Raw genomic sequence first — 25,268 nt, 5'->3', positions numbered from 1 at the left:
GCAGAGCCAGGCAGATCTCTGTGAGTTCGAGGCCAGCCTGGTCTACAGAGCGAGATCCAGGACAGGCACCAAAACAACACAGAGAAACCTTGTTTCAAAAAACCAAAAAAAAAAAAAAAAAAAAAAAGATGGCTTATAATCTTAAAATGGAGTCCTACTGCTCCATCAATAGCAAAATTCTTGAGGCTGGATACTGCTTTAGAAAAATAGGTTTATTCACTTCAGAGTTTTGTCGCAGCATAAGAACATGGCAGCATCTGTGTGGCTCTGGTGAGCAGCATGATGGTTGGTTTGACAATGGTGGGTTGCATGTGAAAGAGAACACATGGCAAGGGAGCTAGTCAGAGATGCAGGGCCAGGCTAACTCTGCTTATAGTCTGCACCCTCACTGGCTGAGTCCCATGGTAACAATATGAGTCCATTCCAAGGGTTTATGGTCCTCAGTGATTATGACCTGGCACTAGGACTCCCTTCTCAAATGATATAACCTTCCCAACACCAGGGCTCTGAGACCAGACTTTGCCACACATGGGCTCTGTAGGAGAGGCCACATCTACTCCACAGCCCTCAATACCTGTCATCCAAGTCAACTGCAACAAAAAGGACCTCTTGTAGGGTGTGAGATGCAGAGTCATTTTTAAAAACAAAACAAAAGTAATTAGATTACAGCCACCTGGTTAAAAAATGCAACTCCCTTAGGCATTGTTTCCATGTTAACTTAGGAATCCCTAACTGGAACCTCTATGATTTAATTATAAAATAATAGTAATGATGATGATGATGATGATGATGATGATAATAATAATAATAAGAATAATAATAATGAAGTCTGTTATTACCTTCAGTATTTAGAAAATTGTATGGAAATTATATTTGCCAACCTGGTTAACAGAACTGACAAGTGTCCTTTCATTGGACTGGCTTTTCCAACATGGTGTCATCATGGACGCCATCTGTCTTCCATTGGCACACACATACACACACACACACACACACCCCCCATACTTACACATACACACACACCTGTACAGAGAGCTTGGCCTTGGGGTTCAGCTCAGCAGGCCAGCCCTTCTGCTGTGTGACCATCCGCTAATGGTGTAAGCTCTTTTTTTTTTTATTTTTTTTCTTTATCAAGAAATTTTCTACTTACTCCTCATGCTATCCACAGACCCCCCTCCTCCCTCCTCCTACCCCCAGCCCTCTTTCCCAAGCCACCTGGCATCCCCACATCCCCCAAACCAAGGTCTCCCATGGGGAGTCAGCAGAGCCCAGCTCACTGAGCCTAGGCAGATCCAAGCCCCTTCCCACTGCACCAAGGCTGTGGGAGGTATCACACCACAGGCACCGGATTCCCAGAAGCCTGCCCATGCACAGATCTCGATCCCCCTGCCTGGGTGCCCCCCAAACAGTTCTAGCCAAACAACCATCTTCCGTGTCCAGAGGGCCTAGTCCAGTCCCATGGGGGTTCCACAGCCACAAGTCCACAGTTCATGGGTTTCCATTAGTGTGGTCCATTATCTCTGCACATCCTCCCATCATGATCTAGATGTCCCTCGCCTGCAGTATCTCTCCTCTCTCTCATCAATTGAATTCCCGGAACTCAGCCTGGTGCCTGGCTGTGGATCTCTGTATCTACCTCCATCTGTCACTGGACAAAGTCTCTATGATGACAGCTAGGTTATTTGCTAGGCTGGTCACCAGAGTAGACCGGTCCAGGCACCCTCTGGACCACTGCCAGCAGACCAAGGTGGGGTCAACCTCGTGGATTCCTGAGAGCCTCCCCAGCACCCTGCCTCTGGAATGCAAACTTGTACAGCCACTCTGGAAATCAGTATGGCTGTTTCTCAGAAAGTTGGGAATAATTCTTCCTCAAGACCCAGTTATACCACTCGGGCATATACCCAGGGAATGCTCAATCTTACCACAAGGACACATGCTCAACTATGTTCATATCAGCATTATTCGTAATAGCAAGAACCTGGAAACAACCTAGATGCCCCTCAACTGAAGAATGGATAAAGAAAATGTAGCACATATACACAATGGAATACTATTTAGCAGTAAAAAACAATGATATCATGAAATTTGCAGGCAAATGGATGGATCTAGAAAATGCCATCTTGAGTGAGGTAACCCAGACTCAGAAGGACAAACAAAGTATGTACTCACTCATAAATGGTGTAAACTCTTAAAGCTACTACCCTTGTTTAAGATTCTGAAAAGCAAGATGAGAGAGGATATGGTAAAAAAAATCTAGCTGGTACCTGCGGGCTAATAAATGGTAATTTTACCTTCTCTCCCAGTATTTAAGCAATTCAGACCATCTGTACTAAAGTAAAATTTGACTTAAAATTGTAAAAAACTTAATGTCTGGGGCTCTCATGAATAAAAATATACAGAGAGAAAGAACACAAAAGCATTTCTACAGCCAGCCAGACAGCTTAGTGGGTAAATGTACTTGCAGCTAAGCCCAAAGACTTGAGCTTTGATCCCCTTGAGACTCACATGGTGGAAGGCAAGAACTAACTCCCATAATGGTTCTCTGCCATCCACACATGCATTATAACATGCACACGAACACGCACACACAGACACTAATAAATAAATAAGTAAGTGTAGGAAACAATTGACGAGTTGTTTATTCATTGATATTCACTAACTCTTACAATCTGTCCTTATGTGGAAATTTAAATGTAGCTTTTCTGTAAATGATGAAGTTACTATGGCATGACAGAAATGAATTAACAGATAAATCTAATGCAATTAATTAGCAGTTCCTACTTGCTTCTTGGTATCTGGTTATGATCTGAGAGTCTTGGGGTCCACCAACAGCCCCAGCTCTGGGAAGTCACTGAGCCCCATAGCATGCTCAGTGTGAGCAGCTAGCTAAACCCCATGTCACATCATGAAATCCTGGAATGGTCACAAAACATTGTCATCAGATTAGCGGCTCACACTGTGAAAACAAATGCCAGAGTTCTGCCTTAGCAGCAAGGTGGGGTTGTTTTGTGAACTGTTTTCTACTATAGTGGAACTTGCTTCCATCAAAAGGTCTTTTATTTCTCCCTTTTGTTCTTTAGGAGAAATTCTTCAGGCTGGCATAGGGACCCTTATTCGGGCCCAGAATTCCAGAAGTCATGCGGCTGCCTGGTATGTTTCTGAAGTGCCTTTCACTGTTTGAAGTATAAAGCTCAAATTAAAAAAGATGAGTTGCTTCCACCTGCCTAATCCTCATTTTTTTTTTTTTTGCAAGTCTCTTAATGTCTATATTTACTTACTAGGCTATTTATGGGAGAGTTTTCATCCCTTACAGTGAACATGATTCTGTTCTTCTATAGCCTCTGCTGCCTGCTCATTCCCTGCTCATACCTATAACTCTCCCACTGACTCTGCTACCTACTTATTCCCTGCTCAAGCCTCTTAATCATTACAATCCCCACTGGGATGCATGGAGCAGCTGAATTCTCTTCAGTTAGAGATGAGAAACTAGACTTCCCCTTTGGGAGAAATCTCCTCACATCTCATGACAGGGTGACCTCAAGGCTTTCTTCATAATTTTATTCAAGTTCTGAGAACTAGATATTCAAACCTAAGATACTACTTAGGATTCCTAATATGACTGATGCACACAAAATATATGAAAGTAGATTTTCTGCTTTTGAGGTGAAGGCCATAGCTACCTTGTCTATGAAGGAGAACAAATTGAAATTTATTTGGAAAATTTGTTGCAGTACATCTCAGAGGAAATATCAGAAGGTGATTAATGAAAGCACAGACCTCTACAACCAGCCATCAAATGTGGCAATTTTAACTTACCTTTTAAAAGGCTAAGGGTGTATGTAGTTCAGCTGGTAGAGTGATTGCCTCTCACACACAAAGCCTTAGGAGGTTTGATCTCAGCATTACATACAGTAGGCATGGTGGTCCTGCCTGCAATGCCAGGACTCTGGGGGAAAAGAAAGAGATCTTCATTGATCATTCATAAAGGAGATGACCACATGGAGAACACATTCATGGCCTTTTTATGTAGCTAGAATTTTCCTGCCTGGCCCACCTCAGGACAAATCTCTGTCACCCGCCAGTCCCACAGCCGCTCAGACCCAACCAAGTAAACACAGAGACTTATATTAGTTACAAACTGTATGGCCGTGGCAGGCTTCTTGCTAACTGTTCTTATATCTTAAATTAATCCATTTCCATTAATCTATACCTTGCCACATGGCTCGTGGCTTACCGGGATCTTCCCATGCGGCTTGTCATGGTGGCGGCTGGCAGTGTCTCTCTCTCAGCCTTCCACTTCCCAGAATTCTTCTCCTTGTCCCGCCTATACTTCCTGCCTAGCCAATGGCCAATCAGTGATTTATTTACTGACCAATCAGCAACACAATTGACATACAGACCATCCCACAGCATTTTTACTTAATGGTCCATGGGCTCCATTCTCTCCAGCAGCTTGGTTGGCTTCTGGAGGGTTTCATCTGCTTTCTTCTCATAGACAAAATTCAGGAAAGAGACAAAACAATGCAGCTGCACTTTGGGGACTGTGAGGCCTGGTGGCCTTAAGGTTAGTGCACATCTCCACGTTACCATTGTGGTCAGAGAACTCGCCTGCATGCCTTGCTTCTTTGCACTGAACAAAAGTCTTTTTTTTTTCTTCATCTCAGTTCTTCCATTTTATCATGAAACCTGTAACATCTAACATGTAACATCTTGAGTCTGGATTTAGTCATTCTTTTACAGTAATGGCTTTTCTTACCACAAGCCTAAAGTCTATTAGGATTAGATAGGGTGTCAAGGGGATAGGGAGAATGAATAATGATCAGAATGGTATTATGGCCTCCAGTTCAGCCCAACTCACATGAAATATAAGATTTCAGTAATATGCATACAAGAAAAGAAAGATGCCAAATGAGCACTGTCTATGGGCAAACATGCTTCAGGAATGGTGACTAAAACAGCATTGCTATTGTTTGTCTAAGAAATTGTTACACAAGGCTTCCTCTTGAATCGACAGCAGGGTGGAGAATATGCGATATGCTTTGACTAAAGCAAACACTTTGGCTGAAGAATCCCCATCTCATCCCTTCTCCTCCCCCTCCCTCCTCCCCTTCCTCCTGCTGCTGCTTTCTGCTCCTCCTCCTCCTCCTCCTCCTCCTCCTCCTCCTCCTCCTCCTCCTCCTTCTTCTTCTTCTTCTTCTCTCTCTCTCTCTCTCTCTCTCTCTCTCTCTCTCTCTCTCTCTCTCTCTCTCTTCTGCCACTCTGTCTCCCTCTCTCTGTATGTGTTGTGTCCTCTGGAATACACTTTGAGAAATACCAGTCCATACATTAGAGATCTAAGGACCCCAGGGAAGGGAGTTGAGATATGATCATAAATGTTCCAAGGAATTGCTACTTCTAGGGACATGGGAAGTCATGCAGAGGACAGATACATATGCAAAGTTAGCTCTCTGACTTCTGTTGATCATGCTGATCTCAGTAATTGTGTTTAACAGAAGGCACAATATTTATCCCCTATAAGTTCTGCCATCCAGAAGCCCTGGGTCCACATTGATTTCCTCATATGCATATTCACTGTATCTTGGCTCTTTCCAAGTCTAGAAATCCAGGGTTAGTTCCAGTTCTTGTCTGGAAGTGACACTACTATGAAATCTCCAATGGTGATGGAAATCTTGTAGGTCCTAAAGAATGAACAGCAAGTTTTCATTCTGAGCACTGGTGAATAACAGCTACAATATGGACAGCACCCTACCATCAGGGATGGATGTGGCCTTGTTTAAAACTCCAGAGAAATGCTATATTCCTCAGACTAATGCCAAAACTTGCTACATGCTGGGTAGCTGAGATAAGTAACTTTATCCTCACAAGTCCTAGAGCAGAATCTGAAATCATTGGTGTGGTGTGAAATTACTGTACTCTCCAGCAGGAGAATCTGCATCTTATCTTCTGGCATTTGTTGGATTGTGACTACACAACTCCAGTGTATGACATTGTAGTACCCTATCTTCTGAACCTACCTCCATCTTATAGAGATACCAGTAATGCCAATGGGGCCCACCCTGACCTTCCAGGATGACTCCTCCAATGGAGACATATAACTTAATGACAGTTTTCACACACATTGCCACATATGGTTTCATTACCAGATTCCATGAACAAGAACATGACATGTAGGAAATCATCATTAGGCTTACTATAGAAGGTATATTTGGGGGATATAGCTCAGGGATAGAACATTTGACTGCAGAAGGTGTATTTGTAGATAACAAAATACACAAGAGTTAGAAAAAGAGTCTAAAGACATTTTCTACGGGGCTTGAATGCTTCATAAAACTTTGATTTCCTTAGCCAGGCACTCATCAAAATACAGATTGTATTTTAGAATGATACATGTTGATTCACAGTCATAGTTAGAGAGAAATACCACAGGCAGGGATACTCTGAAGTTTCTCATTTGAATCTGTGAGTAAGGTATTTGAATTTGTTTGAATTATTTATCCTTTTATTTTAAATGCTAAGTGGACATCTTATGCACTTGTGATGGTCAGCATGATTGTTCCACATGTTATGGAAGGCAAGCTATTCCTGAAGGAATGAGCATATTAAGTATCTTTACTGAGTCATTCCACAGTAAACTTTCTTAAAGGTCTTTGTTGAGAAGGACTAGTATATACTCGGCTGTTTTCAAGTATACAACGCATGGTTTGATCAGTAAGCATGTGCACTGGGCCTGTGAACTTACCTCTTCTGTTTAACTGGAAGGTTTGGGGCTGTGACCAATAGCTGTCTAATGTCTCCTACACCTGCTACTGCCTCTATCAGCAGATGTTTTGCTCTTGGTGTCTTTGATTTGAGATTTTAAACTTTACATGTGTGGGAATTTGCTTAGGCCATAACTTCTGGCAATTAATCTTCTTGCTATCTAACCCATGTCATACCATAAGCTTGTTTGACCTTCTTGACCTGCCATAGTTCTTACACATACATAGGAACTGAGCAACAAACCCATGTTAGGTCAGGCAGGGTACTTTGATTCCAGTTTTGAAGGGAAAACAAACTTGCAAAGCTGGAATAAAACATTCAGAGACAATTTTCCTGCTTTCACATGTTATATCCTCTAAACCTGCCCTCCCAGAAGTAGAAATAGAGCACATTTAGTCTGAACTCTGCAGCAGGACGGCAGTCATATGGTGATCATCGGGTTGACCACTCCCTCCTTCCACATTTGATGGCCACTTCATCATGTAGACTTGAGTAAATCCCCAGCAGGCTCTTTGAGTTTGGCTTCTAACACATATGAAAGAAACACAGGCCTTTGAATTCTCCTGCTTATCTTTCTCCTACTAGTTGCCTCTGACTCTTGTAGCTTCTTCAAATGAAAAATCATGCCCGTGAAAACATCTTTCCTTTTTAGTTTCTACAGATCTGCCCAAACTTACAAGCAAAAAAGGATTTGAAGTCCTCAGATATAATTGGCGGCACAGGTCACAGTGGAATTCTTGAAACCCTTGACTGCAGGAGGCTCTTAAAGAGATTTCAGAAATCAGAATGTCTAAAAGGCTGGAGATAATTTATTAAAAATTAAAAGCTAGGAAAAGTCACATTTAGTTTAGAGTAATGTCAGGAAACTGATTGTGGGTTCTGAAAAAGTTTCTATTTTATGTCTTTGAAAACAATTACAGAAGTGTCCAAGTAAAAATGCTGGGGCTCCATATCTCACCAACTGCCTGGGACACACGCTGCTCAACCTCTCAGGCTATGATGTGGAAGAGTACTTGCTGCTGCCATCTGCAAAACCAAGGTGTGTACAAAACTGGTGCTGGATCTTGCCTATTGTTTTGAATTACATTTGTCTCTCCACAGTCATAGGGACTGGTTCCAGGAACCCAGAGGGTACCCAAATCCACAGAAGCTTAAGTCCCTTATATAAAATGGTGGTATGGAACTACCATAGAACTCCACCCACATTCTCACATTCTGTAGTTGTATCTTGATGATTTATGATACCTGACACAGTATAAACGCTATGAGAAAATAATGATGAATAAAAAGTTTATATATGTTGAATGTGATCACAGTTATTTTCTGAGTATTTTCCACCTGCAGTTGGTTGAACCCACAGATGTGCAGAGCCCATGGACTTTTGAGAGTCAATTGCACTTGGGAAAAACCCATTGTTCCAAATGTTAATGTACATTAAAGCTCAAAAGTCCGAGACACACCTTGGTGTTCATAGGAATTCCAAAGCCACGCTGCAGGCCTGAATGGATTCTTCACTGCTGACTTTCAGGCTTTGAAGCATTGGGGGAAATCGTATCAATTGAGATCTCATCAGTGGCAGTGGCGGGGGAGCCAGGGGCAGTTTTGCTACTTCAGGGAGTAAAGCAGAAAAGCTAGCAGCACAATGAAATAATGGTCTCTGGTTAAAATTTCCTCTACTATGTAGCACCTAGTAATGGAACCTGACAACAAACAATGTCTTACAATTCCTTGTGGTTTTGGAAAAAAATTGTGTTGAATTTTTTGGAGCCAAAGGAGGTGACTACAGGTATGGTAGCTTCACATTGCTTTAAATGTCAGCAGCATTTACCATTGTCTAGTTAGGGTTTTTTATTGCTTGGAATAGACACCATGACCACTGCTAGTCTTATAAAGGAAACATTTCATTGTGGTGGCTCACTTACTGTTTCAGAGGTTCAGTTTGTTACCATCATGTTGGGGACCATGGTGGCATGCAGGCAGACATGGTGATGGAGGAATAGCTGAGATTCCTACATCTCACAGGCAACAGGAAGTTGACTGAAAGTCACACTGAGGGAAGCTTGAGCAAAAGGGACCTCAAAGCCAGCGCCCACAGTGATTCACTTTCTCCAACAAGGCCACACCTCCTAACAATGCCACTCTCTTTGGGGTCATTTTCTTTCAAACCACCACAACTATCCTGTCAGATTTCCCAAGTTCCCAAAACACACTGCATTGCTTTATAGGTGCAGACACCCCATAGGCTGTCCATGTTGCTAGGATACTATACCACCTTGAATTTGCTTTCTCTCCTTTTCCAGGCCAGGATGTTGTCATTGCCCTCAACACTGACTTCCTTTGCCCTCTGGTTTGCCTGCATCTCTATTGCTTCCTTCCCTCTTAGCATCCTTAAATAGGTTCTACAACTTATGCTTTTCTTTCCTAACTGTGATGTGGTAAAAGTCGTATGCCCAGAACTTGGAATAGTGCCTGGCATCTCAGAAATACCCAGTCCATGCTTGCTAAATGGATGAAAGAATTCAGTTTTGCCAGATGGAAACACCTCACTATTCCTTAATTTTTACACTAAGGACACTATGGTGTAAGACTGTTCTTTAGTCTGTTTACATCCAGAGACTGAGAAGCCAATGTTAACGTACTGTACCTTTATTTCTGATGTCAACTATTGGGAAGCTTAATAAGTGTAAGATAACATACAGCCCATGGAGATAAAGTTACATAATTCTCACCCAGGAAAAACTCATTAACTGCATGAAAGACAAACCAGCAAGTTAATGATTACAAAACTCAGCATGGTAATTCATATATTGGATGGAAGTGTAAGGTATTAGGATAATTCCCAACTGTAGTTCTGTGATGCCTTTTTGAGCGAGGCAAGCTGTAAGTGGTGAAGGAAAGGTGCAGAGCAGGACAGTCAAACCATGTGGTTGTAGGATTACACCGGGGCAAGTCATCCTGAATAGTGGTTTTGAAGGGTGAGGGGTGCCTAGGAATTAAAACAGAGTGCTAAGAGTCACAGCCAATTCGGTTCATAGTGTTTGTTTCTGCTAAGTTCTAATAAGCACAGTTTCCAGCATGGTGAGCCAAAGCCTTTCCTTCCCTGCAAGCAATATTCTCTCTGAGTTCTAAAATGAGGCCTGATCACTCTCATCAGCAAGTGTCTCAATCTGTATGGTCATGCAATGGGTCAGACCTGCTCAGTAGCCTCCTATCTTGAGATGACTGGAACTACTATGTTGGTTCTAAATCATCCTTTGAGTGGAAGTCCTGGTACCCTAGGTTGGTTTAACATCATGTTTATTCCTAACAGGCTTGGAGGTTGGTCTTTTGGAGTACAAATTCCCAATGAAGTTGAAGATGTGAAGACAAACACATCAAAACAAAGAACTTTAGCAAAGGTAATGCAATTCCCTTTCTTCATATTTTAGAAAGTATTTAAACAAACAAAAGCCCAAATACATTTTGAGCATGGGCTTGCTGTAGGCAGATCAAATTCCAGTGTTTGCTACTGAACATCGAGAATGATTGTGTTATGAAGATCCTCTGGAGAGAAAACTGAGTTGACTTTTTGGAAGATGTAGAAATACAACAAACTGGTTATGACATTTTGTTTAGGTAGAATTTCATCTATTAGACTAACGTAAATGAAAGGCTCAACTACTTTTTGAGATGCCTGTGGTTGCCGTGAATGGAGCCACCACTGCTCATGGTTTCCAAGGAATTCTCCCATGCATGGAATTGAACTCTTCATCTTTCATCTTTGTGTGCACACCAGCCTGACAAGAAACAAGCATCAGTTACTCAGGATGACTCTTTGGGGCTCTGGATTTCTGTGTCCTAGCCAGTGTGCCCTAGGAGTTAGGCATATTTCTGTTACAATTACAGGGAGAAGGTAGGAGATTCTTCAGTTGGGAGGGAATGAAGATTGGATAGAAGACTGTCTTTATCAACAATGGGATTCAGAAATGGCAAATAACAGATTTTTTTCCATAAGTGAAATAGTCAACGTAAGTTTAAAATGGGCAAGGATGAAAGGATCAAAGCTTTTAGTTACTGTGACTGGGGAAGGAGCACGGCATTTGAGAGAGAAATTGAAAAAGTAGATTGAGGAGGAAGCTAAATCTAGTATGAAATAGTGGGTGAAGAGATGGCCAAATCATTTCTTTCTTTAGTGTGTAGGTATCCCATCTGCTCATAAACTGCCAGGGAACTGCTGCGACTCCTATGTGCCCAGGAATCACACTCCCTACTGGGAAGCAGGGGTGCTTGTGTTTCCCTTGAAATGGAGAGGCTAATCCACACAAGCACTTGTGCATGTGGTGTTCACTCTGGGGATACAGCTCTCTGCAGACACTTCACAAGTAATCCCCAGAGACAGTTCTCAACAACTGTACTTTATATTTAAACCCTGAAGAAAATCCCAAGTCATTGTTGTAGGGACTGCACAGAAACCCCTCCCCCTTCAAATAACTCTTCTTCTAAAAATCAATGTACACATGGATTTATAGCTCAACATGAGAATCCCAGCATCCAGAACTTAAAGGGAAATAGTTTAAATGGATTCATTGTCTTATATTGAAGGGTAGTATGTAGATATGGTTAAAATATGAGTAATTTGTAGAAGGGTCCTGTTGATTTTTTTGGGACAACGCCTCAATTTTTCTGTCCAAGTCCAGACACTCCTTGTGCTATCAGATGCCTGTGGCTTTGCTTTCAGATGTTCAGAGAACAGGCCTCTTGCCCAGTGGTAGGACAGGAGTGGCTTGTGTGATCTTCTGACTCCTGTATCTGTTGCTCCACATGGCTCTTTGGCATTGGAGTGTTTCGCTCTCTGCAGGCGTTTGAATGAGCTCTATCTGACCCTTTGGGGACTGTACTTCTTTCTAGGAAGTCACGTTATCTAATATTGTGGAGAGGAATGAAGGGCTCGGTTGTCTGAGCCCAGAGGTGGCTGGTGTCCTGTCAAATGACTGTATCATCCTTTCAGCAGCCTTTCCCGTCAGCTTTCTAGCTGCATTCCTACAATACAAATGGTGACTTTTCATTGTCCTTTTGAAGGAAAAGTGGAAATTGGGATGTGACAATGACTAGTACATGATTCAGCGAGTATAGAATGCTTCTCAGGGACCTTCCCATGACAACCTCTCTTACACCTTGAGTGTTTTTATCTTATTTAATCCAAAGTCACTTTCCATCATGTGTACTTCATACAAATAGGCCAAACACATTGCTCACACCTGTGTGTATGTGAGCATGTGCATGCATGTACCCGTGTGTGTGTGTGTGTGTGTGTGTGTGTGTGTGTGTGTGTGTGTCTAACATTACTTTCTGCCTATGATTTGACACAGGTGAGTGTACCCAGACTGACTTTTTTCCGTCTGTATTCACTTTCCTAAGGAATCCTTTTCTGTGATTCCTGAGAGCAAAGATCTGGAGTAATACAATCCATTCCTACAAGATTAACTTCCTACTTCCCTTCCTGAACTTTCTCACCTTCTGACTTTTGGGCCAATAGGGAAAGAAATCCCACAACTATTTCCAGAGTACAATGCAGTTTTAGGAAAGAATTTTTTGAAGGAAAATAAAAACACTTCTCATTTCAATGCTGCAAAATCCTTAGTGCAAATTTTAAGATCATCTTAAAATTTACTTGATTAAAAGATTAATAAAGGCCCTCTCAAATGGAGAACACTTAATAAAAAAATATTGAAAGAGGAGCCCAAGAACACTGTAAATCCTATTCCTGGAAGCCCACTCACTCAATCCTTCATTGCAAAGAAAAATGTATTTGAGCAAATAACTACAAGTCGTCAGTAGCATCCTGAGTACAGGAGCATTTAGTCCATGACTGCTGGGTGGACAGCTGTGGGCTGTGCCTAGCAATGCTGCCTAGTCCACTGGCTATGAGGATGCTTCTAAACAGGGCCCTAGTTTTGCCTCCTGGGAATGCTTACCACCCCAGCAGGTACAATGGTCTGCAACTCTGTTCTCTGATAACTATTCCTTATCTTCCTTCATGGCTCCATGTGATGAGGATGCATAGAAACATGCCTCTGAGCAGCTTCCCAGATGGCCTGCAGAAAGCTGGGTTCTAACTTCCTCTGGCAGTGGGCATTCAGTTCAGTCTGATGTTGACTCCCGGGTACAGCTCTCTGCACAACATCTAGGCTGTTTGTTTATGTAATTAAGGACCACAAGCTGCGCCTGTAGTTCTTGTTGAGACAAGCACTTAGTGAGTTCTTCAACTTAATTACTGGGATTTGGGAAATGTCAGACTACCAGGGAGCAGCACACACCTTGAAGTGTAAGGTCCTTCTGTCCCTTTGAGAGGACTACTTAGCACTACTCTTGTTATTTAATATGAAGTCATATCTCTAAGCATCTTGCTTAGAAACCTCCAAGCCAGGTCTGTTGGGCACAGCTTCTGCCCTTTGTCTTCAGACACACCACAGGTGACACTTCGACAGATGTGTACTACTATGTAATAAGGACCCATGTTTATCAGTGGTCCACAGAAGCTGCCTGCCCACTCCCCCCCATCCAGACCCCCCCCCCCCCCCCCCGCACTTACTTCTGCAGTTTCCCCTCCCATTCCCAAATCCCTACAAGCGTCTCTTGTCATCCAGGTGCTAATCTTAAAGTGGTGCCTGTGTTTTCAGTGTCTGTGACAGTCACACCTCCTGCCAGTGTTAATTGCTGTGTCAGTCATCTGTTCCCACAGGAATACGGAATCCCAAGGTTTCCAAACCTCAGAGACCTCAACAGTGCTCATTTATTTAGCTCAGAGTCTGCAAAGTTCTGCTGCTGTCATCCTGACTGAACTCACCTTGGACAGGAATGAGCATGTGTGGAGTGGACTGGCTGTTGGCTTTTGAAAGGAGGGAGTTGGACGACTTAATTTAGAACATTTAAGTTGGAAAACATCCTTCAAATGAGGGGTGACACAAGATGAAAATACTTGTTTTAGTACTTTCAGGCCTTGAGAAATGCATTGCATGCCCCCACTTGTGTAAGCTTGTGTGCCAACTTGAGAAGGCTCATGGAGGGCTGACTTTCTGTGGAGTAGCTCTACTTCTTCAAAGTAGATTATCTGTTGCACAACACCATTGCCAGAGCTATGTGCTCCATCACAGTTGAATTAAGACTCAAAGATGCTAGTTGACAGGCTGTATTTCTTGAAGATACTAGCACTGCAGACTTATACGTATTTCATTTTTTATTAAAATTTTGATGTTTTGAAGAATAGGAAGTGGTGGTTCAGTTAGTTTTTTTTATGATATTTAGTGTCTGCTCTTTACAAACATAGTCTTTCTCTTTTCTCCTTACCTTTCTCATCTCAAGAGGTACATTGCTTTATTCTCCATGCTCAACAAATGTTCAATTCAATTTATTTTGAGAAAGAAATGTTCCACGTGCAGTTATTAAATTGAAAGTAATCATTTTTTCTGATCATCTTCCACGCCTTTAATTTGCAGGTCAAATTTCATTAGCTTACCAACTGAGAAAGAAAAAAAAATAATGGGCTTCGGTCCCAAATCCTGTGAGACTATAATTATAAAGCAACATTTGCATTTGTTCTGGGGAAAATTAATCTATTTTTAGCTGTAAATTATATGCTTGAGATAAATATAAAATTAGCAGACTGGAATTGGCTGTCACTGTCAGCCATGAGGGAACACTGCTCTGAGTTCTGTGTTCAGGTGCTGTTGAAGCTTATTGACACATGAACAGAATTAAGGACCACTTTCATGAGATCCTTCGTCTCTTTCTTTTTCAGGTGTGGTATAACCAGAAGGGGTTCCATTCTCTACCCTCCTACCTCAATCATCTCAACAACCTGATCTTATGGCAGCACTTACCCCCTGATGCTGTGGACTGGAGACAATATGGTAATGTTATTTTTTATGCAATGTCATTGACTACGTTCAACACAACAGTATTTTTAAAATACTGTGAAAGATGCAGAATAGGAAAATAAAGAATGATGAGTAGTTTCTTATCAGACATTGAGTGCATAAAAACACACCAAGTTCTGAGTTCTCCCTGTTTCTCCCCTTAAATGTCAACTTTTCTGGAAACTGTGACCTTGTCTGTGAAACAAAAGACATTCTGAGAATTTAATTTCAAAAATTATTCTGAAGTTTAATACCATATAGAAGCAAAAATAAATTCAATTTTTAAGGATACTGCTGCATGGAATACTGAAGTAGGGAGTAAAAGATTTCCCTAATGTGTTGCCATTGGGAGAGTGAACATTGTAATTTGATTTATGTTGGCCTCTCATCTCATCCATCCCCTGTGTCAACCACCAACTGATTACCTATGCTTTCTCATTTCGGTAAATGGCTCAGGTCTGTTTTTGGTATCCAGAGTTGATTTCTTGGCTTAGTGGAATGTACCAGTTTTGGTTGAGTAGAGAAGCAATAATTTGTCAAGTTAATTCAGTATCATTATGAAAAGAAGAAAAAGTCAGGAAGCATAAGCAACAACAGGTCACACCTGTTATAGTTTAGTTCATGTGTGCCTGCAGAAGCATCAGTGCTCATGGAGGTCAGTGCTAAGCAGTCACTCTAAGTTGGTTCCCTTCACTAACTTTTAATTTTTGCTTACCCATTTCCTGCCTGTTTTCTTTTATATGTATGAATGTTTCATCTGCATGTGTGTCTATGTGCAATGTGCATGCCTTGTGCCCTAAGAGGTCAAAAGAGGTCATTGGATCCCCTGGAACTGGGGTTGCAGATGGTTGTAAGCCACCATGTCAGTACTGGAAATCAAATCTAGGTCTTCTGAAAGAGAAACAAATAGTGTAAACCACTGAGCCATCTCTCCATCACCCCTATCTTTTTGCTTTACTTTTTGCTGTGATGTTGAGTTTTGTGGTTGCCTTATGTACACCTTTGGCAAGTACTCCACCTGTGCCTATACCTCCAGCCTGCTAAAACCCTTAAAAACAAGATAAACTAGTTTTATAGCACCCTAATGATATCTAATGTTAGTGGATAATGAAAATACTAAAATATGTATGGCTAAGAGAAGCCTAAAAGAGTTATAGAATTATACAGAGTAGGGACAAAAGAATGCTATTTTTTAAGGTCTAAAATATATCAGGAACTCCAGTAGGATTCAATATGCATGCTTTCTTTTAATTTTCATGTCAAAATTTGTAAGATAATGTTTTGTACATGTATCCATTGAGACTGGGCTCCACAACTCTGCATTTTGATTGATTGTGGTTTTCTGTAGTGGTTTCCATCTGTTGTAAAGAAAAATTTCCTTGATGAAGTATGAATAGTACACTTATCTGTGGGTATAAGGACAAATGTTTATAGATTGTTGTTAAGGATTATGCTGGTTTAGTAAACTAGTGCTTGCAGATTCTCCTCCAATAACCACGACTCCACTCTTATTGAGTACTAGGCTAGGCTTCCTTCTGGTTCAGGGAACGTTGTAGAAGAGGGAAGAGAAGATTGTTGGAACCAGAGATTCAGGGAAGTTCCTTTGAGATTGTGTCTCCTAGTAAGACCAGAAGCTACACCACTAATGTCTTGCTGATGTAACTGCCCAAACGTGAACTGAACAAGGAAGACACTAGTGAATATGTCAAAATGGATGGGGAAAACCCCATGAAGCCAAGGCCTCAACCCTTCACAAAGAACTATCAGCAATTGAGGAAAGCTAAGAACCAGAGATGTAGCTCTCCCCAGGGAAGAGTAAACCAGTTGGTTGTCCAGTGCCAAATGGTCAGCTCTGGAAACATGCACACACACACATACACACACACACACACACACACACACACACACACACACACAGTATCATATGTAGTGAACCAATTATTTTTAGGAATACATAAGTATATACATGTACATATATGCATATAATAAAAATTACTGAAAAGAGAGGCCAAAATGAATTTGAAGGAGATAAGGGAGAGTATTTGGGAGGATTTGTAGGAAGGAAAGGGAAGGGAGAAATTCTGTAATTAAGTTACAATTTCAAAAATAAAAAATAAAATGAAAATATAAGATAGGCATTATTTGCCCTCTTTATTGGTGAGAAAACTGGTGTTCTACATAATCATCTATGAGCTTAGGTGCTGAGCCAGTTGGGCTCTGAGGCATGGTATTTTGTTCTCTCTAGTAGCAATTGTCACTTTTCTCTCATGTCCAACTGAATGGTCCTTTTTTTTTGTGGACATTCTCCATCAAGGAGTATAACAGTGGCCCTTGAGTGATGAACAGTAATTTGAGGTCAACTGGGCAGTCTAGATGCCAGCACCTCTGGCCAGTCCTGGTGTGCTTCAGATTTCAAGGAGTCTATTTTGACCTCATCATGAGGGTGAGTATGGAGAGCAGTTGCTCTTCTCTCTGAAAGTTCTTTTTTTTTTTTAAGCCAAATTCCACTTGACCTTGACTGATGCTGCAAGAAGGAAGGACCTTTTTAGTTAGTCAGTAGACAGTCTTTCCCCATACTGAGGATAAGAATAGTATTGTAAAAGAAATACTCAAGAAAGAATGAGAGAAACACAGGAAGGGGCTTCTAAAGTGTAAAGCTATCTAGGCAAGATAGGGGTGAATCTAGAGAAAAGAATATGCTCAAGTTCAAACAGATGGGCAATAGTTTGGGACACTGGAGATAAGAAAGGATTTAAGAACTCAGCTAGAAACTTGTGCTTCAAAGGCTGAATGACTGACGTCACAACTGGCATCCCTTCGAGAAATGTTAGGACAAAGGGGTGCCACAAAGAAGGCATGGCTGCTTTGTGTGTGGCTGATATTGCATGAAGAAGTGACACTATGCAGTAGGGTCCAGAACACTGGAGAGGAGAGATCAGAGCATCCACAAGCAGCCTTGGTCTCAGCCTTCCCTTAAAAGTGAGAGGTAAAGGTAATCAGGTAAGCAACCCCAAGATTAGCTTGCATATTCAGCCAGTGAACAGGTCAGGATATCAAGCTGCCATCTGCTCTCCTTGGCTAGTGTCTGGAAGGGCAACTAACTATTGTCCCTCCCACTTCCTGTCCACTCATTTCCTGGTTGTGTTAGGCTTTCTCTCCTCTGATGTCCATAGTATTTTTCTAGCCCTCAGCAGCTTCCTACTGTGGCATGCATTGCCCTCTTCTGTGTCTGTTTGTCCCACTAGGCTCCAGGGATGCAGGCTGCTGCTAACCAACTCTCTATCCTTCTCCTTTGGAAGTGGCTGGAGGAGCAGAGTGCCAATGAACCACTACATAAGTTCATCGGCAAAAAATAGGTGCAAGTGGTTTAGGCTGCAGGATCTTCTCTCCCACGGCAGTACCTACATCGATGAACTGTTTTGCAGCAAAGAAAGCAAGCAGTCTCAGTCATCAGCAAGATGTCAGAGTACATCTTGAGCCCATGACTCTCCCAGGGATATGTTACAGGAAAAACTAGAAATGGACTAAAACACCTTTCTAAGAGAGATGGAATTCAAAGAGCAACAGAGACCAAGCAAATACCTAACCAAGAAAACATAAGGGACTGCATGGGACTTGGATTTGTTTTTGTCCCACCTACCCTTGGTGTATTCTGCTATAGTTTTAGAGAACCAGTAGCTCAGTCCAAGTGTCTCACTGTGACTGGAGACTGCAGGACACTCAGAATTCTAAGCTGTCTATAAACTGCCTGAAAGTTTGGTTTCTGTGCCATGTTGGTCTCTGTGTTGTGTGCATGAAGTTCTGATAATGAAAGATGCTCAAATATCAGATCAGAAGAAGCCAGAAAGCAGTGGGTGTGGCCTGCTAAAGTTACAAGGGTGGGCTGCAGCTCCGCAGATGCCAGGGGCAGAAAACTGCAGACCGTAGAGTGCATATCACTGCTAAGGCACTAGAGAAAGCAGCAGTGAGATTCTCAGTGAAAATGAAGTGTTTCAAGTCAGCCTTGCATGGAGGAGCACTGGACAAAGGCTGTTTCTAGGAATCAGGAAAGGCCTGGGGACCACAAGAACCCATCCAAAGCAATTGCATAACACAGAACTAATATGCAGAGGGTGTGTGTGTGTGTGTGTGTGTGTGTGTGTGTGTGTGTGTTTCTCTCTTACTCTCTTTGAGATAAAATTTTTCCATGTATCACCTACCATTTAGAGGGAATAGAGGCCTGTGCTACCACCTTACTAGTTTTTACAAATGATTAATTTTGAGCAAAAATTTTTACAAAATTTCTCAAAACATTAGTTTTATTATGATTCAGGTATGGTGAAGCCAAGAGATAAGGAGACAATTGACTTTTAAAGGTGGGTTATTATACTCAGAGATTCTAAGGAAAGGGACAGGCCACCTACTAGAGCCCACATGGGAGGCATTGTGGTCACTTGGGAGAGAGGAAAAGGAAATGTGGATAAGATCCTCTGGTGTGCTTCTGCAAAGGAAAGCAGATTCAGAATTGCTCTGGAGGAGTGAGTTCAGTGAGGGGTGTTGCTATATGCAGGGTCTGCACCTTACTGGGTAGTACTTGGGATGATTAGAGGGTACCAGAGCATTGCTGCCTGGACCACAGTTGTCCATCGATCTTGTCTGCACTGCCTGTCAGACAACTGGACATCCTGATGATGGTCATCTCAGAAGCATCTACTTACAGCAGTGGGCTCTCCATTTGTTTGTGGAGAAGCTGGGTGAGACTTAAAATCACATTTATTCTCTGTTATTGGAAGTTCCTCTAAAGATATTTTATTTGTTTTCTTTGTGTCAAAGTTTCAATTTTTGACTTGTTTATGTACTCAGTGCTGGAAAGGAAGTTTTGTGCAATAAATTGGGAACACAGAAGACAACGCAGCAGGAGGGTGCATTGTGAGTTGTTATTAAAATATTGATTAAGAACCCCCACTAGCAAAGCTCTGAGCAAAAACACTCTATCGCATCCCTTTCCGCTTGCCCATTCATGTGAGAATTGGACAGAGCTGGATCTATGAGCTTGATATTACAATGAAAGCAAAGCTTAGCCAGGGAGGAAGCTGACAGCAGAGGCTGAGCTTTGGCCCCAGCAGCCCTGTAACACAGGGCTCAGGAGCCTCCAGACCAGAGAAGCCAGAACATAGGTCTCTGCACTACATAGGCAACACTGGACACTCCTGGTTAGGCCTCTGGTGGTTGTGTTGGCAGCCATGGGCATTCTCGTCTTAGAGATGAAGGAACTTTGGGAGTCCCATCCTGTCCGCTCATAAGGAGGCTGGTTGGTCAGAATCTACAGTGGTCTCTTTTCTCATCCTAGTGATCTCACAGCTTGTCTGAGTCCATATTTGAAGCATGGAACTTAGCACAATCCAGTTTGAATTTCCTAGTCCCTTTGTGTAGAGCCAGTCCAGTCCGTGAAGCCCTGGCAGGTGGGTGCTAGGCCAGGCAAACCAGCTGTGCTTTCCAAAGTGGATTTCCAAGATGGATGAACTCTTCCTGTGCATTAGTGCCGTTGGGATTCATTTGCTCTAATGCAACAGGTACCAGTACATTTTTGGGTGACAGGAAGTACAGCTTTTCAGGTGTCACTTGGAGTCTGGGGTGGAGATTTAGGGCTCAACAGAGATGACAGGACTGTGGAATGAAAGGTAATTCCGTTCTTTTATTCCTTCTTTTATATTCATGTCAGCAGTTTAATCACATTTGTTGTCAGAGGCATTTGTCAGAATCCTAAGGGAACCTCCAAGGCAGTTGAGACTAAACTTGGAATCTGCGGTTTCCTGCACATTACATAGTCAAAGCAAATTTCCCTTTTTGTCCTTGCAACCCCACAGGTGCATGTCTTTTGTTCTTTTAGTACTACTCACCTGGCCCCAGGTGCCAAGGGCACTTACCTAGGTATTTTCACCATAGGTAGCCTACCATGGGGACTCTGTGGGCAAGCCTGAGGTCACCCATGGAATGCATCTTTCTGTACATGACATTCTTCTTAATTCATAGTACCTCTAGGTACTATAAAAGCCTACTATAAAAGCCTCATTCTCCCATATCAGTCTCACAAGTACTAAGATTGTAGATGGCTCCATGTGGGGCCCTTATTATGTCTTTTCATTCTTTTTTCTTATTTACTTTTATTTTGAAATAAGGTCTTATACAGTCCAGGTTGGTCTCCCAACCCACTATGTATTTGGTAATAGCCTCAAACTCCTAATCTCTCTGCCTACATCTTCCAAGGGCCGAGATTATAGACATGTGTCACAATGTCGGGGATGACCTGCAGGCTATCTCTGGCCTGTGGGAAGTTCTGCCCCAGCTAAAGGTTCAGCAACAGCCACAATGGGTCTCATATGTGCACATCAAATCACAGTCCTATTTGCATGAAAATTTATTTCTATTTAAACATTCATAGGTTGCTGCTCACCCACTTTTAGGTTCTTCCAGTGATGCCGAGGCGTTTATCCTACACTTAGGTCAAGTAATGAAGGAAGAAAATCAAGGCAAGTCTTCAAGCCTTTGTGCCCTCCTCAGGTCACCCCACATAGCTCTTCTATCATGTACCCTGTGTCTAAGTGCTTTTGTCTCCTGGATCCTCTTTTCTGAAATCATTTCTTTTTTTCAGAGTTCCATTTGTATTGATCCAACAATCAAAGCGCAATCAAGATGCTGACATATTGTTGGGAAAAGTGTTTCTAAAATGTTGACATTGTCCTTCTTGCTCAGTACTTAGAATTTCCAGTGCCTCTTAAATGTGTTCAGGATAAAGCCCATGCATCTAAATAGCAGTACATTTGCTGCTGCCCGCCTGAGATCTCAGTTCAGTCTTTTCCTGCCTTCTCATGGCTTGGCATCACAGGGCTTTTGTGCTCAGTGAATTACTGCCCCGAGGATCCTCAACTAGGTTTCTTCCCTCACTGTCCAGCACCTTAAGAGAAAGTTGTGCATTTCTGCTCAATGCCTCAGGTCCAGCTCAGATGTGACGTGGCTCCACTGAGGGCCTCCCACCTATCAGAGTGAGTTCATGGCTCCTCTCTTGTCGCCCACAGGTGGTAGCTTCTATAATCCACGTCAGCAGGCACTCACATGGTGTCACAAACACCTGCAGACATTATGCTAGGCACGGAAGCAGTGAGGACTGTGGCTTGTCATTCTCCGTTTATGTTTGTGGCTTCAGGACCTAATGATTTGTAGCATCTCGTTCTGTGCCTATACTTAGTTCATGTATCATAATATTCTACACATTCATTCATGTTGCTACTGACAGGATTTCATCTTTTTACGTCTGAATAATAGCCGTTGGTGTAAAAATAGCACATTTTCTTTGTCTGTTTGTCAGTTGATGGACACCTGGGTTGACTCCTTGTCTTGTCTATTGTGAGTAGGGCCACAGTGGACATGAAAGCACGGATACTGCCTTGACAGACAACAGAAGAAGGGTTGCCGGGTCGCAGGACAGCTCGACTTTTACATTTTTCAGGAACACTCATGTTGCTTTCCAAAATGGTTGCCTTAACTTACACTTCACCAACAGTGTGTTGGTCCCTTTTCTCCACGTTCTTGTTTAAGCTTATCGTTTGTCATTTTGACATAGCCTCAGAGTCCTGCTACCCGGAGTCAGGCCTTATCTCCCCGTGGTTTTCATTTGCAGTTCCCTGTGACTTCTGGCATCACAGATTATTTTTATTTCATATGCTACCGGTAATTCATATGTTTTCTTTAAACATATTAAATCTTAAACCAATGTAACTAATTCCTATTTGCTGTTGAAGTACTGGTGCATTCTTGATATGTACCGTGTATCAAATGTGTGCTTTGAAATATTTTTCCCATTCTGTAGGTCGTGTCTTCACTCAGTTGATAATCTTTTTTTCTGTGTAGACGTGTTTTCATTTGATGCCATCCTGTCTGTCTAGTTTTGCTTGTTTTCTGTGTGTTTTGGATCTTATCTAAAAAATTCATGTCCAGTGCAGTGTTGAGAAGCATCCCTTTCCCCATTTATCCTGCAATACTTTCATGGATTTAGGTCTTGTGTTTTTTTTTTAATTGATTTTGAATTGATCTTTGTATATAGTGAGAAATAGTTTTGTTTCTTTTCTTTGCATATGGATACCCAGTTTCTATAGCTCCATTTAATAAAGAGATTGCCTTTTTCCCAGAGTGTTTTCTTTTTCTGTTATTGTTTTTATTATATTACTTATTTATTTGTCTGTTTATTGTGGGTGGTTTTTTTTTTAATATGTGTATACATACCATGATGCAGATGTGGAGGTCAGAGGACAGCTTGCAGGATTCACTTCTCTCCCTCTACTGTGTGGGTCCTGGTAATCAAGTTCAGATCACTGGCTTGGTGGCAAGTTCATTTCCCCGCTGAACCAACTCACCAGCCTCCATAGTGGCATCTTTGAATAAAAATAAAAACAGTAACAATAACAAAAATCAAGTTGGCTACAGATAGGTTACTTTATACCTGGGCTTTCTACTCTGTTCCATTTGTCTGTGTTTATTTTTAATGATAGCTCTATAATATAAAAGATATATTATCATAGTTTTTAAGTATTTTGAAGTCAAGTGATATGATCCCTTTAGCTTTAGTCTTTCTGTTCAAGATTGCTTTGGTTATTTGGGGACTCATATGATTCCATGATTTTTTTCTTTCTGTGCCTTTCTTTCTGAATTCTCTTGATGAATTACACCTTAATAGGATTCTAGGTTCTTCTGGAAAGAAAGAGATGGGTCCACACCCATGGCATGCTAGGCAATGAGGCAGATATGAAATAAACCAGGGAACAATGAGTAGGAACATAACCACATCTCCTTTGTTGTTTGTGATGGAATAAGGTATAGTCTCTAGTAATAACTTTCCTCATCTAGTTCACCAAGGGAGAGAAGGCCTGAGATCAGGAGACTCTGTGGGAAGATCCTGAGCAGATGTGGCTACTGGGTGCTGAGAACTGGTGCCTGCAGATGTGACCTTCATTTCAGTCACAGCCAATTTAGGGATGGTCAGTCTCCTGCAGGGCATGGTTGACACTGGAGATGGTGAGTTCTTTGTACCCATAGTGCCATGTTCAGTCTGAATGTTACCAGGTAAATATGGTCTCTTAATCCTTCGTTGTCTTCTTCTTGGTAGTAAAGAGTTATGACTTGATAACACTTTGCTAGAGTAGAGACTCAGCCCATCTCTAAGCCAAGTGAGGTTGCCATTATACCTGTCTTTGTCAAGTAAGGTGTGTAGGATAAGTTTTCTTAGATGAGGATCCTTTTGCTAGTGGTTGGCTGAATGGCTGGTGTCTTTGAAAAGGTCTCCTTTAGTCAGGCCACTCCTATTGTGTTCTCTGTCGTGCCTGTCACTTGACAGCTCATTTGGAGGTTTCCATTGGGACTTGTCTAGGTACACAGAAGTGATGAATACACTCAGGGGATTCACTACCTTGTGTTCAAGTCTTCTGGTCTCCTGGAGGCCACCACCTGCTTAGGACCTTGGAGATTTTCCACTGTGGGTGTTTGTTGTGTTTTGTCTGTGCAATTGGGGTTATGAAAGGGAGGACCCAGAAGGGACAGGACGTCTCCATCTTAAAGGACCTAGAGGTGAGCCCTTAGTTTTTGTCTACAATCTCAAAAGGGAGTACACAGTAGAATATTGCTTATAGAATATGGAGAGAGAGAGAGAGAGAGAGAGAGAGAGAGAGAGAGAGAGAGAGAGAGAGAGAGATTCATGTCAAATTCTGTATCAAGAGATGCTGTTACCCATAATATAAGCAGGCCATGGGGACATCCTCTTATAGAAAGTAGCTCAAAAATTATATTGTAGATGTATTGTTAGCATAGGTAGCTATTTGAGCTGTTAGCCAAAGAAAGATCACAGAAACAATGGATCCACAGAACAGTGCTTCTCAACCTTCCTAGTGCTGTGACCCTTTAATACAGTTCCTCATGTTGTGGTGACCCCCAACCATAAAATTATTTTCATTGCTACTTCATAACTATAATTTTGCTGTTATGAATCATAATGTAAATATCTGTGTTTTCCAGTGGTCTTAGGTGACTCCTGTGAAAGGGTCATTTAACCTCCAAGGTGTTGTGTTGAGAACCACTACTATAGAAGAAAGAAAACTTGGATGAGCATTGATTCCAGCACAATATATGGATTATACACATGTTTTACATGTAGCAAAAATTTTGTTGTAACGTCAAAAGTGACCCATGAAACTGAAGACATACAACACAAAACAGAATTCAGTAATAATGGGTGTATCATGAGAAATTCCTAAAATGAGAAAAGTAATTTCACCTGATTGGTTTTGGATTGGAATTTAATATAATTTTTACCCTATGTTTTGTTTGCTTGTTTATGTTTATGGATGAGTGTGTATATGTGGTATATTTGTATCTTACTTTTAAATTCAAGAACTTTTCATGGTTACTTCCAATGCTTAGTATTAAATTTCTCAGTTTTAATATTGAGAAAAATATCTATAACATTTCATCCCCAGAGACGTTAAGAGTGGGAAGAGAGGGTGAAAGCCATCAAAATGCCACTTGGTAGAAGCACCCTGCACTTCTTTCTGTATTTACTCTTAGTAGTGTCTGATCATGTTATGCTTT

The 25,268-nt window shown here is 41.8% G+C and overlaps 1 protein-coding gene across 1 annotated transcript in view; it reads left to right on the top strand.

Moving 5' to 3' along the window:
* Abca13 (ATP binding cassette subfamily A member 13) overlaps positions 1 to 25,268 on the top strand; it is a 422,866-nt gene that overhangs the window by 277,982 nt on the left and 119,616 nt on the right. The window contains exons 45-48 of the mRNA XM_059275000.1: positions 3,081 to 3,150; positions 7,680 to 7,798; positions 10,070 to 10,157; positions 14,537 to 14,648. Of these exons, the coding sequence (XP_059130983.1) occupies positions 3,081 to 3,150; positions 7,680 to 7,798; positions 10,070 to 10,157; positions 14,537 to 14,648 (389 nt within the window). The remainder of the gene's footprint in view (positions 1 to 3,080; positions 3,151 to 7,679; positions 7,799 to 10,069; positions 10,158 to 14,536; positions 14,649 to 25,268) is intronic.

The sequence above is a fragment of the Peromyscus eremicus genome, chromosome 10 (genome assembly GCF_949786415.1).
Source record: "Peromyscus eremicus chromosome 10, PerEre_H2_v1, whole genome shotgun sequence".
NCBI classification, from domain to species: Eukaryota; Metazoa; Chordata; class Mammalia; order Rodentia; family Cricetidae; genus Peromyscus; species Peromyscus eremicus.
The sequence above is the reverse complement of the archived record's forward strand: the minus strand, read 5'-3'. Positions and strand labels throughout refer to the sequence as shown.